This window comes from Panthera pardus, unplaced genomic scaffold, assembly GCF_024362965.1.
Source record: "Panthera pardus isolate Hobbes unplaced genomic scaffold, ASM2436296v1 HiC_scaffold_1, whole genome shotgun sequence".
NCBI classification, from domain to species: domain Eukaryota; kingdom Metazoa; phylum Chordata; class Mammalia; order Carnivora; family Felidae; genus Panthera; species Panthera pardus.
This window is the reverse complement of record NW_026526654.1, coordinates 57,307,025-57,321,575: the sequence shown is the minus strand read 5'-3', so window position 1 is coordinate 57,321,575 and position 14,551 is coordinate 57,307,025. Positions and strand designations below refer to the sequence as shown.

General features: G+C 37.3%; 1 protein-coding gene across 3 annotated transcripts in view; it reads left to right on the top strand.

Annotated features, from left to right (window-relative positions):
- The window catches only part of PCDH17 (protocadherin 17), a 99,887-nt gene extending 93,905 nt beyond the window's left edge, over positions 1-5,982 (top strand). For all 3 annotated transcript variants that reach the window (XM_019415604.2, XM_019415606.2, XM_019415607.2), the window contains one exon: positions 1,268-5,982. In XM_019415604.2, coding sequence (XP_019271149.2) covers positions 1,268-1,950 — 683 coding nt within the window. In that variant the 3' untranslated portion in view covers positions 1,951-5,982. The remainder of the gene's footprint in view (positions 1-1,267) is intronic.
- Positions 5,983-14,551: the final 8,569 nt, after the last annotated feature.

Sequence of the window (14,551 nt, the reverse complement as noted above, 5' to 3'; positions counted from 1 at the left end):
AATATGAACTCAGATTTTACATATGACTTTGAACAGTAACTGTATAAATGTATCAGGGCTATTAAATATGGTGCTTTCTATTTTAAGTATCTTCCATGTGGCCTTTTTTCCCTTGCACAGGACACTATGAATTTGTAGAGATCCTCTCACATCAATTAAATGGCTGCCCCAAGGGTTGCTAAATGTGTGGGGAATTCTAGTCCCATCCCACAGAGGTGAAGTGTAAATATCCTCTCCTGGAAAAAAAAAAAAGGTCCTTGATTTAAAAAGAACCGTTAAATATAAGGGGAAACAATCATTTGTAGATGAAAGTGACAACTGGGAAGAGGTAGTTCAGTTATAGTTGAAAATATTGGGGCAGTGGAATTATGCAGCTATCGTCATAATGAAGGAATTTTCTTTCATATTTTCTGTTCAGCATCTTTGAAAGAGAGGTCATTAAAGACTGCTTTATTTAGATTCTCTGTATGCCTATTGGCAAAAGAGAGAAGCAAACATTTTCACGGAAGACATTATCGTGGAAAACAGGAAATCATGAGTTGTCATTCATCTGAACTCTGTTGACTAAACCCATTTTCACCTACTTACACCAAAAAAAAAAAAAAAAAAAAAGCTGAAGTGAAGAAAACTGATTGCATGATCCATACCCATATCTAATAAAATAGGAATGTGCACTTTTTGACAAGTTTATTCATAACATATCCTGATAGAAAATTCCATTTGCTCCTCTCAGTAGGAAAGGTAGGCTTTTAAAGGAAACCTTTTATTTCATGACTGTCACCAAAATAACAATTACAAGCAAAATAGGGATAAAACATGAAAAAAAAAGCAGCTTAGGGCTTGTTATGGAAGTATGTGATCTAGTTTTTGCCCCATTATTTGATTTGAAAAATTAATCCTGGTAATCCTTTTTGAAGTTCACTGTTTCCAGGATGGGTTATACAGAACAAAGACTAACTGCTATCTCCAGGAGGTTAGTTTACAGTGATGTTCTATTCCACTGAGAATGATTCTCCAATGGCCACTTTTTACTTCTTCCCAGGCTATGGGAATTCATTAATATCTAGAGAATAGACTTAAATAAAACCATTGTCTCAACCAGCAGGTTTATGCAACCATCCTGAAATGTTTTAATTATTGTTTTCTTTTCCTTTTTAATTAAGAGACCAGAGGTCAAACAAGCCCACTGAGAGCTGATCGCAGCCTCAGTAGAAATTTAAAAGCAACCCTAATGATTGGATTTGCTGTTTTCTCTTTTGTTTTGCAGAACCAGAAGAGTGCGTTAATTGCACAGATGAATGCCGAGTGCTTGGTCATTCTGACAGGTGTTGGATGCCACAGTTCCCTGCAGCCAATCAGGCTGAAAATGCAGATTACCGCACAAATCTCTTTGTACCCACAGTTGAAGCTAATGTTGAGACTGAGACTTACGAAACTGTGAATCCCACCGGGAAAAAGACTTTTTGTACATTTGGAAAAGACAAGCGAGAGCACACTATTCTCATTGCCAATGTTAAACCTTATTTAAAAGCCAAACGTGCCCTGAGCCCTCTCCTCCAAGAGGTCCCCTCAGCATCAAGCAGCCCAACGAAGGCATGCATTGAGCCTTGCACCTCAACAAAAGGCTCTCTGGATGGTTGCGAAGCGAAACCAGGAGGCCTGGCCGAAGCAAGCAGCCAGTACTTGCCCACTGACAGTCAGTATCTGTCACCCAGTAAGCAACCGAGAGACCCTCCATTCATGGCTCCCGATCAGATGGCAAGGGTCTTTGCAGATGTGCATTCTAGAGCCAGCCGGGATTCCAGCGAGATGGGTGCTGTTCTTGAACAGCTTGACCACCCCAACAGGGATCTGGGCAGAGAATCGGTGGATGCAGAGGAAGTCGTGAGAGAGATTGATAAGCTTTTGCAGGACTGCCGGGGAAATGACCCTGTGGCTGTGAGAAAGTGAGGGAAAAAAAAAAAAAAAAAAAAGCATTGGCATTTTCTTGTGTCTTCTGTTAATTTAAAAATGATCCCTCCTGGTGACAACCCATTTCACAGGGACGAAGAAAGACCAATGCTGCTTTAAGGCTTTTAGTGAACATCTGAAGTGCCCACAAGTATGTTCTTTTCACTGCTGTTTCTTTTTCAGAGATAACAATGGTTTTGTTTTGACCAAACTTATATTAGGACAGAATTAATGATGCCGAAAGAAAAAAGAAAATGAGAGAAGAAAAAGGAAAGAAGACAAAGGAGGATGAGGAGGCGAGTTACCTTTTGACAATCTGTTAGGAAGGTATGCAGCGTGAGAGTTGAAGTATTTCTGATCACTCTGAGACTGTCCTCCGTGATTTATGCTGACTTAACTGTTTACCTATAAACCCCATACAAAGCAGGGTCATAATTTGTGATCTGTGGTGGATTTCTAGCCGTCATCACAGGCTTCTACTTAAAGTCCCGAAAAGACCTTGCAGTAGTCCAAGCTACCCCAAACATTAACACATATTTGTGGTAAACATTTCTGTACAAAGTTACCTGCCACACATATAAACACAAAGGACATTCCATATCATCAGTCAAAAAAAATTAAAAAAAAAAAAAAACTTGGTCATTTGTAAGACACTTCATGTCGTATAAAAGTTAAATGTAAAAAGATATAGTCCATTTTGTCCTGCACACACATAGACTAATTCACGTCATTAAAGGAGAAGAAATTTTTTTAAAAGCTTAAAATGCCTCTTCAGCATTTTAGTGTCCAACAAACATATAAATAATGATGGATATGTTTTAAATTTGACCTGAAGAATAGTTACTATTGAATGATAATATTCGGAGGGAATGAACACGATCAATATATTTCATTCGTTTCTGGACACTAAAATAGCTCAGGAAAGTGAAAATGTCTTAGACATCACAAATCACATGACCATTTAAATGTGCAAATGTAAGAAGATTCAATGTGTTTACATCAAATGACATATTTTTATTGATTTATTGCAGATTCAGTGCATATGAGCCAAATTGTTGAGTGTATAAGAGCTATATTGTGTATTTTATTAAATTAATATATAGTTGTGTTGCAAAAATATTTGGGCTTATATTGTAAATGGCAAGTGTTGCCTCGGTAGCTGTCGAACTCTATGAGTTTTGTTTTTTCCTGCTTCCTTTTCCCCATGGAATGTGGGAAGCAGTGCCTCAGAGCAAAGTCTCTTGTTTAATGTATAGTCTACCAAGTACTACAGTACATAATCTGTTCAAAATGTGTTTGAGTGAGCTGATGGAGCTAACTGAAAGGTCAAAAAATACATCCGTCAGTCATGGTTACGTGCAAGTCCTTGTAGAAGCTTTTATTAAAGTCCCGCTAAGTCACAAGAATTACATGTGTACCAATACCTGAAACTTGTTCACGTTTTTCCAGTAACATACAGCTTCTGCCTATGTAGATATCATAACGTTGATTGGTTCTCAAAAGTATCTTACGTGGTTCAAGATGTGTGTTCCCATTATATTTCAAAACCATGAAAAATGCTTTAATGCATGTGTGGTACCAGCAAAGGTTACTTGCATTGTGTAGTGTTTTTCAAGAGGTCTGGGTCTTAGCAAACTGTTTTTTTCCTTTTTCTCCGTACTTTTCTGCCTCCTTTTATTGGCGTCCTTCGAGAACAATACACCTTCTATTCCTTCCTTTGGTTACACCTTTTCTTGTGACATTTAGCAAGTTTCAAACTTACTTCCATATGAGGCTAGGAAACCTCAAATTTCAGGAATTGGGAAAAACAAAATTAGCACTTGCAGAAGTAGCAGCAGATGGGAAAATGCCTTGATTGACATTTTCCTTCAGCGTCGAAAATTTTTGGCATTTTACAGCTTCATGACAAACAGTTTCCAGCCCATACCTTACAAAATGTGGTGCTGAGTTAAATAAAGGCTGTTTGTGCACTGGAGCAGAAAAATGCATTATTTGCAAACTGGTGGAGAATTCTGTGCCTTCTTTTCTGGCCACCAAGCCAGTGTAGAAACAGCATAAATGTCATAAAACCATTATATTAAAAACAAAAACAAAAGCAAAAACAAACAATGAACTGAATTAAGTTTTGTAATTTTAAACCTCGAAAAATTCAACTGAAAATATTTCCGTCAAATGCCGTCAAGATTTTAGACTGTACCTCGTTTGCAAAGCCGCTGTGAAAGGGAAGAGCGGACAACTCCCATCAGCCTTATTCTCTCGAGAACTGGATTTGGTTCCTAGTAACAGCCTTTCCAAAGCTCTACTCTTGGTTTTTATTATTCATAAATGTTTAAATTAGCAAAGAAGGGATCTTGTACATGTGAAACCTAATCGACTCTCTATATTTTGGACAATTTATGTATCTGAAATGTGTTGTCTCTGTTATATGATGTTATTTTTTGCCAGGAGACTACAGGTTGATTTAGCTTGATAGCTGAAATTTGATGGAAAACTAATTTCCATTTAGTCTTACCAAGTGTCGCTTCTCTCTTACTAGACAGATAGCCGCGTAGTTCAATCTAAGGCAGTATGTAAATGAGATCAACAAAGAGAGTAGGGTTTATTTTTAAAACATTCTTAACGCTGAGTAACCAGTTGTTCAATTTATTATATGTCTGAAGACATTAAAACACTGTAAGATTTTAAGAATTGGTTGTGCCAATGTGTGAGGGATTTACCTTTAGGCTCTCTGTCACCAGTGATTTACTAGTGTTAGCTGTTTAACACATTATCTGTATTTAGTAGTGATTATTTATTTACAAGTTGGTGGTAATTTCAGCAGTCAGGACTCTAAGCTCTTATAGTTGAGTTGAGGGAATCTCACCTTTATTCATTTGGCTGGCGGCTGCCTTTATCACAGACCTCTGGTGCTCCGCTTCCGAGGAAGTCAATGAGATGCCAAAATCACCCTGCTACAGAGCAACTTGCTTTAAGGGGTGATGCATGATCCAACAGTGATGTTTCAAGGGGTTTCAGCATAATTCAGAATGTGGAAAATTTGTCTTAATTCACATCCTCCAAATACCAACCCCTCAAAAAAATCCCACACATTCAAAAAGAATAATTTGATAATACTTTGTCTTTTAGGTCCTTAAATAACTGAAGTGAAGCACAGACTAAGAATTTATAGAAATTTTTGTAAGAAAGTCAAAAAGTTCTAAAAATTGTTTACCGATGAACTAAAAAAAAATCAGTAACGAAACAACCTTTTCATTAAATGTTAATGATAAAAGATCTTTTCATCAAAGTTCAAAGTAGTGAGAATCAGTGTTAGTTATACCTATACCAAAGTAAACATTAAAGAGACATATCATGCAATTTTAAAGAATGCTTTCATATTACTTCTTAACCTTACATACTTATCCTTATTGCAGTCAATATACAAAGATTGGCTCACTACTCCATGAATTAATTGAATTCCTAGTTGGGAAATTGACTCTGTTTCATTTTCCTGAGATTTTGTAAAACATGACTTCCCTTTAAAGGATTTAGGCAGTGCTCAATTTAAAAAATGACACCAGAAAAAAAGTCATGTAGTAATAGGGCAGTATGCTTTATTAGAACCAGGTTAAAAGCTGTTTGTTGCCTAATGGAGTAGAAGTTGCTGAGGTCAACAAGTAGACTGAGGTCTGGCATAATATATGCCCACTCATTATTGTCTAATTATATTCTTTTGACAACAGACAGCATTTATCACAGCATTAATTCAAATGAGAGTTTTGGCTATCAAGATGTGTTGATTTGAAACATAATTGAATGAGACCTGATTAAAGTCTGACTTTCCTGGCCCCAGTGTTTTGCAGGTTGGCTATTCCCATTCATCAGCCCCATCACTCCATAAGGTTCTTAGCTGCACCAAGCGATTGGTGAACAAGGACAACAACAAAAGCAGCATACATTGTATGGATTTATCTCAACGCTATTGTTTAATGGCTGTGTTTAATGTGACCTATCTGGAAAATGAGGACTCCGAATAAAAAGCTATTACTAATAGCGGTGTTGCCTTCCCTTGAATTCATTAACACAGAGGTGATGTGTTATACCCTGTGTACCACAGGGACACTGATCGTGATTATTTTGGAAAGCAACTGTGGTATCACAACTGTTTTTGCCAGGTATTTGTTTGCCGGTAAAATAAGATTTTTGAAAAATGTCTTTGACAGTAATCTCACTGGGTTCTCGACAGGAATGGGTTAACCGTCTTTCAGATAACTTTGATACTTTGGCTAGTCAGATGGTTACCACAGAGTCATAGCCTAGATGCTTGTGGCTTCTAATTTTTACAGTTGGTTTGAAATTAATTTGGGGCAAGAACCGAAAGGATTTCAGAAAAAGTCCCTTTTAAAAACCATCTCATAATCTCACATGATGGGTGAAAACACATATTTATAAATAGCATTTTAAAGTCAATATATTCTTACCATGGCATTGTAAAATAAGAAGCCTCTCTTTCTACTCATTCAACAAACATCGACTGAGTTCCTACAGTGTGTCTGCCCTGGGCTACTATGCCCCAGAAGCAGACAGTAAACGAAGGAGTGGCCCCTGGGTCACAGTCTTGTGAGTTAGAACAAATGGGTAAGTTCTAATGCACCTTGCTCTTTATAACTTGGATGTAGTAGTTTGCATTTTTCCCTAGTTTCTCCACATATCCCTTATTTCTACCATCTCATTCTCTGTGAATGACATCTCCTAAATTAAAAAGAAAAACACAATAATCTGCCCAATTGGATTTTTCTTTTAATTTTCTTCTGACAGTGTAATACATATCAAGAAGGGTGCACAGCTTGTCCACATCTCAGAAGATCTTTATGGTTTTAGGCTTATTGGGATAGACTGAATGGCTTACCTATTCTTTCTTTTGCTCATTTATTTGTTGAATTCTCTGTTTCTTTCATTGAGCACCACTGAAGTGTTATACAAGGACCCTAAGTTACAAAGAACGAAGCCAATTACAATATGTTGCCTTCAGGGTACTTGTACTTTGTGCCTAGGTGGCATAGACTACCATAGGAATTGACCTTATGTTGCCTTGACATTACCTTTTCATAATGACAATCATTTCTCTTTTAACGAATAACAGAATCCCTACACCTACCATGCCGTTCATTGCTTTCAAGTGTGAGCGGAGAGCAACCTGTCAGTTGACTCACCAATCTAACCAGGGTTGAGGGACCAGAGTCATTCAGATGAAGAATCCTGTCTGGCTATATGCTGCAATCAGAAGAGAGTCAGGAATGGGGCACATATTATAGGCTTCTTCCATCCCGCTAAAGTATCAAGTCCTCAAACTGTTATGCTTTTTAAAATAAATGTGCCCACAAAATACAATTATCTGACAATTGTTGAGAACAATGCTTTGTAGGATATAAAGAGAATGAATTCTTAAAGGTCACTATAGCATCAATATAGCACACAGAAATTGATCAGCGAGTTAATGGACCATCCTCAAACTCTCTATTACATGCTTTGGGAGATGCTTGCACATGGTTCACCAATCCTTTTCTGTTAATTTTAGACACGAATAGTACTGAATATCCCATTGGACATTAGGGATTATATTCTCAGTATTCTCAAAAGAGGGTGCAGCTTCTACTGTTTCAGAGAGAATAATCAAATACTTCAGAGAGTTATCAAAAAGTAACTTTAGGGGCACCTGGGTGGCTCAGACAGTTAAGCATCCTACTCTTGGTTTTGGCTCTCGTCATGATCTCGCAGTTTGTGGGTTCAAGCCCCACATTGGGCTCTGTGCTGAGTGCAGAGGCTGCTTGGGATTCTCTCTCACTCTCTCTCTGCACCTTCTGCTCTCTCTCTCTCTCAAAATAAATAAATAAAATTTGAAAAAAAAAAACATTTATTAAAACTACTTTAAGTGGTAATGAGTATCTTACAAGGACTAATTAAGAAAGGGAAGATTTCAGTGATGTTTTACAAATTTTGTATCATAGAAGTTGACTTCTCACTCATTCGGTCAAGATATGTATTCCCCTTTTTGTCTAACAAGTAAAAGATTTCACTTTGAGAGGAATGTTTCCCTCAAACTTTCCTTCCTCAAACATTCGCTACCTTTTTTTTCTTATACATATTACATTACCTATAGCATTTTTATCAACTACATTGTGATTATGACTTATATTTTAAAATCCACTTCCTGAAGTTATGTTACTCAGTCAAATTATTTCATAATATTTTCAAAGATTGCTAAAAACAAACAAAACCAAGTTTGGAACTCTCATTGTTTACCTTATACAGATTATCATTATATTTTGTTTAAAATATTGGTATTCAGCACTACTTATGTGAAAATCACGCTTGCTTTCCTAAGGGTTTACAGGATCGGGCAAGGCAAATAAAAGAATAATTACACAAGCCTGAATTAATACTGATAAATTCTGTTTCCAATTCACAGAGCACTTTCACAAATCTATAGGACATTAAGGAATTAAGGATTCTGTAACTCAGAATGGTAAAAGGACTTATCCAATGGCAATTCGCTCAGAGGCTTAAACCCACACTGAAACCAAAAGTACAGTTCTGCTGTTCCAGATTTTGTGCATGCTGCAATCCTGCCCTATCTAACATCTTTCCTCTTTAGTATCTTCAGGTTATTGTCTGAAAAAATTAAATTATGCCGGCAATATGCCTTCTCCTTTAAATTGGCAGTCATATAATTTTGATAGGGTCTATGTTAATAGTTCATAATAGTATTAAATAATTTGAAAAGTAGGGAGTAGGGATTATAGTCTCCAAGAAAACAAAAAGATATCATAAAAATCATGCCTCTCTTAATATTGCTCTCAAGTTTTTGTTACTGTCTGAAAAAAGGTTTCATAACATTGGTGGTATGTTCTCCAAAATATTCTGGAGAAATATGCAATATTAATTTTTCTCGAACTTGGTAGTCTCACCTAGAAACAATCATAGAGGCTTTACTGCATTCCTTTGTATCATGAAGTTTTGTATATGCTAAGCCAATAAGATTACTTATTGGTTTCTTATAAATAATTCCATAAACTAGTAATCTTGACGTGACATTTTTAATACAACACCCACGAATATGGAAAAAGCCAGTATCACAAAGGTGAGAAGGAATTTAAGCGGTAACAGTATGACAAAGCGATGAACACATATTTTTTTTTTATTTATGACTTGCCACATCCGCATTCAATAGAATATTGTATCATTGGTTTCTTCGATGACCAGATGAAAAAGTGAGATTGCAATTGCTAAAGGAGTCATTTTCAGGCTGGTTAATCGAAAGTGAAGTTGTTCTGATTCTGCCTGGATTATCTTATCAAAATGTTTCATATCTCTCTTTACAATTTACAGAAAACCAGCTTTATTCTCAAGAGGTCCAGAAATAAATTTTTATTTTATTTATTTTATTTTTTAATGTTTATTATTTGAGAGAGAGAAAGCAGGGGAAGGACAGAGAAAGAGAGGGACAGAAGATCCAAAACAGACTGTTGAGAGCAGAGAGCCCGATGTGGGGCTCAAACTCAGGAGCCATGAGATCATGACCTGAGCTGAAGTCAGATGCTCAACCGACTGAGCCACCCACATGCCTAGAGAAATAAATTTTAACATCTCTTTACCACTAATCAGCTATTTTACGTTTTGAAAATCTAAATTCAAATACATGGGATGTAATATTCATTGGTTTTATTGATCTGCTGAATATCTCGGTATTGCCTCTTTAGCGTTATTAAAACACATTTTCATACTATTCTTTCTTGCATTGCAGTTGAGAGACTACATCTTTAAGGTAATAATTTGCTTTGAGATAAGATTGTTAAGCTTTCATCCTCTCCTTTTTAAAATTAGATTTTTGTCTATATTTGTAGTATCAAACATTCAATATTAATCTGCTGTCTTACATGTGATCGTTCGCTTATTTTCATCATAACTTCGTAATTTTCTCTCAATCTATTATTTAGTCTTTTTCATCTATTTTCCATTAAATGTATGTATATACATCTCCATGGCTATGGACCAATTATGGAGGTAGTGATGTCTCCCCCAATAACTACTTCAAGTAGAATGTGTCCAAGCTGCTTTTATTAACCTATAAGAAAACTGATAATATTTTTTAGATGCAACCTACATGGAGTGTTAAAATTGACAAAATGCAAAATGCATACTAAAATATAACAGAAGTATGAACAGGATGCAGAATCTTACTTAAAAATCTTTATGCAAGACTGCCAAGCTATTTCATTGAAAGGTTGACAAAGAGATAGAAAGTGAATAATCTTATGCTGTTATTATTAATTCCTATACGTTATGAAATCCTCATTTTAACATCTCATGTGAAATGTTTGGCTTTGACTGAAGATAAGAAAAGACCGTTACCTCTGAGATTATATGCCTATGATTTCTCAATCTGCATTTATTCCCCACTTACCTCTGATATTTAACTATTATACATATTTCATCATTTCTTTCATTTTGGATAAGTACTAGAATTTACTTTCTGTTCAATGTCCAAGAGGAGGAAAGGAAATAAATGAATTGGTCAAATGTGGCTTCTCTGGTGATTTTCCGCCTTAGAATGTGACATCCCAATTCAATTCAACACTGATTTGCGGAGCATGTATTGTGTTTTCGAATACAATCGAGCATACAGATACTAACAAAGGATAGTCTCTGCCTCTATGGAATTTAAGATATACTAGGAAATGAAGATATTTACACAAATACAGATTTTAGTTGGTAAACGAGTGAGGTCAGGGGAAGGAATCAGAGAAGCTTCTTGGAGAGAACAGCATTTGAATTGAGCATTTAAGGGGCACCTGGGTGGCTCAGTTGGTTGCACATCTGACTTCAGCTCAGGTCATGATCTCGTGAATTCAAGCCCCGTGAGGGGCTCTCTGCTGACAGCTCAAAGCCTGGGGCTTGCTTCAGATTCTGTAACTCTGTCTCTCTCTGCTGTTCCACTCTGTCTCTCTCTCTCTCTCTCAAAAATAAATAAACATTAAAAAAAAAATTTTTTAAATGCAAACTCTGAATTGAGCATTTAAGGTGGGAACGGCTTTTGGCAGTGGAGGTGTACAGGAAAATCCATTCGTTGCAGTGTGTGCAAAAACACACATAAATAAAGTCTGGATTTTCTGATTAGAAAGTTAGAAGTGTTGGGAAGGTGGGTTAGGTCGCACTGAGAATTGTAGTGAATGCTGAGTTTAGGAGATGCCATGTGAATGCCTAGTCCAAGGAAGAAGAGGCTCGAAGCCACCTGAATTAGGTTCACCAGCTGGGAGAGTTCTGTGAAAGGCCTGCCAAGTAGAAAGCGAATTTAGGAAAATAACACTGGGACAGCTTGCTGCTGCCTGGTGATCCATTCTTTATAAGATGCTGCCTAATAGCACCTTGTTCTTGGGGCACATCCAACTATTTAGCGGCAATGCCAACTTTGCTGAATCTTGCAATTCTCAGCTTCAAGCCCTCAGCAGAGTATTTATGTGTATATTTCCAACTTCCCAGAAATAATTCTTCCTTTGAAATCTGTAATCATGTTTGAAGGTTTGGGAGGCAAAAAGAGTCAGAAGAGAAAGACGAAGATTAAGAACATGGGTGATATCATCCCCCGGAAAAGTGGTTTTTTCACATGTCTAAATTCTCCAGGCATCTCCTGGTTACCTGCAGTATGAATGCTGTGAGGCAGAATAATTCTATTCCTAAGAATTTTTGTCTATGTCTGTTGTCCCAGGAACCCCCAGAGCTGATCTAAGTATCCTATCTTATTGCTTCCATAATGTTCTATGCATATCAGTAGAGGAGTTTATAATTATTGATTATTTAGACACTGAAATAGGAAATCATGACTTAGATTAGTACTTCCCAACTGGGGGCAGTTTTGTCTCCCATGGACATTTGGCAATATCTAGATACGGTTTGGGTTGTCAGGAGGTAAGGGAGTAGGGTTGCTATGGTTGCTTACCAGCCACCAATATCCTGTTTTGCACATTACAGACTTCCACAACAAAGATTTACCCCATAAAAAATGACAGTAATGCCCAGGTTGAGAACTCCTGCCTTAGAGAGAAAGGATGCAGTTAAGAAAAGAGGAGTGAATAACATTAGGCTTTGGATAATGGGTGCTGAAAACTAAATGGATTGACAAGTCTTCTCCCATAGTTTTAAGGAAAATCCTGGAAAGTCTTCTGAATTACTTAGCATAAGGACTTACGTTCAACTTTTTGTGGGTCTAGTCTCCTCTGGAGGGTGGCAGTGGTGGTGTCTTTTTGTAGATGAAAGAATTATCTCAGATTCTAATCAATACCAATAACACATATATTGGGAGAATTTCCATGGAATGAAAGGCAAGGTGTTTCTTGGGATAGCTGTTTACTTTACTCCTCCTGAAGCAGCCTGAAGCTGATTTCCTAAGAAGGACAGGCAAAACAAAATCCCCTAGCTGGGAAGGGAGAGAAAGAGTCTGCCTCTAGGACCATCTTGAGGGTCTAGTCTACTGTTGCCTTACAGGTCCATTGGCATGATCAACTTATCCTCTAGCCTCAAGTCACCTGTCCTTAATGTGTATGTAGAATCTTCTATCACGGCACTGGGAGTTTGGGGGAGCCTGGTACTAGAAAAGGTGATGATGGTAGGGGGTGACAGATCAAGGGATGGCAGGGCTCTAGAAGCTGGGTGACCATAAATATGCTTGGATGCTGTAGAATGAATGTCTCTATTGATCTCTTAGGCATCTTCCTACCATAAATACTGATTTTAATTCTTTCAAAGTAATATGCGGAATGCCAAAAAATGTCAGACTGACTTTCTAAATGAGGTGAGGGGAAGGTTAGAGCAAATGGTTCCTTAAAAGTTTTATTTCTCTTGACACATTCTGTTTTACCCATCTGTAATGCAAGGTGGGCGGTTCCAATGCACATTTTATGAATTTGAACTTGAAATGACTCTGGTTTAAAAATAATAATGATAATGTGTTGAAAGGGTGACAGGAACTCCAGTGGCAAAGTTGAAAGTCTGCACATTGACAGGCCAATTAATGTAAATAGTAATTACCATAGCCAATCCACATTTAAGATATTATTTGGTATAACTTGCCTAGATGTGCCTTACGTGTGTTGAAAAATAAGGTTATTGGGGCGTCTGGGTGTCTCAGTCGGTTAAGCGTCCAACTCTTGATTTCAGCTCAGGTCATGATCTCAAGGTTTGTGAGATCGAGCCCTGCATCCAGGTCTGCTCTGACAGCCCAAAGCCTACTTAGGATTCTCTCTCTCTCTCTCTCTCTCTCTCTCTGCCTGTCCCTCTCTCTCTCCCTCAATATAAATAAATAAACATTAAAAATTTTTTAAAATGCAGTTTTTATACACTGTAGTGAATGCTGGCGCTACCAACGGACCGGGAACGTGCTGGAAACCACTCGAAAGACAGAACAGAAAACCACAACCACACCCCCGCCCCCCACCACCCAGGAGACTTCCTTCCAGTGGAGACTCAGTCACCGACTCAGCTCATATACAAACTTGCTGTGTTTTATTTATGCTGGAATCTCTCCATATTAAAAAGCAATATAATTGCTGAAATACCACTACTGTTCAAGCTAATTTACTTCCTAATGGTCTATTTGCATAGTGGAATTTGCATTTTATTTCACAGCAAATGTTATAACTCCACCTGCCCTATTTTAGATAAAACACCAAAACCAAGAGATAAAATAGAAACAGTTAAAGGAGAGAATGAATATAAGAGCCGTCTCACTCATCCATCCTTACTTGGCAACACTGAACCCAGCAGCCAGAAGAGGACATGAGAAATCCTGATATTTTCTAACCTCACAGCTAGTGTACTGGCTTTCTGTTTCAATCTTCTCTCTCTGTGTCTTTGCCACTGCAGTTCAATAAAGGTAATTTCCACAGGTGACACTGAACCATACAGAGTTCATTGTGAGGCTATATTCATTTTGAGAAATGTTAAAGACAAGTGAGGAGTTACATGCAGACGTGGAATGTCTTTCCAAACTTCGACAATGCTCCTGGTTGTTTGACTTATATTGGCCTCAGACACACAGGGGATGCAAACTTACACCACAGCCTAATATAACAAAGCACTGCCTTCTGACCCCCTTCTGTGATCCAGAGCGTGAAATTTGGGAATATATTTTCCTTTCCTCATTGAAGCACACGCATCTTTATGTATATAAATATATTCTTTTTTTCATGCTTCAAGGTTCATATCCTAGGGTGACAGCTGCCATTTTAAAGGTGACTCATTACAGTCATTTAGAGAGTCCCCTAACAGATGGATAGGACTTTGTTTCCCAGGGAACACTGACAGGTTACAATTCTCAACAGCTTTTAATCATTTCAGCAAACTATACACATCTGTCAATTACCCTATTTGGTAACGTTAATAATACAGCAATCTGAGGGTGACAAAGTGCTGGGTTTAAAAAAGAAATTATTCCATAACATTTTTACATAAAGAGAAAAATGTAGGCCAAAATATATTCAATAGCTTACTTTTTTAATCTGTAGGAAAAGACTCCTTTTGTTTTCCATAATAAATTTCATATTGATGTTATTATTCAGAAGAATCC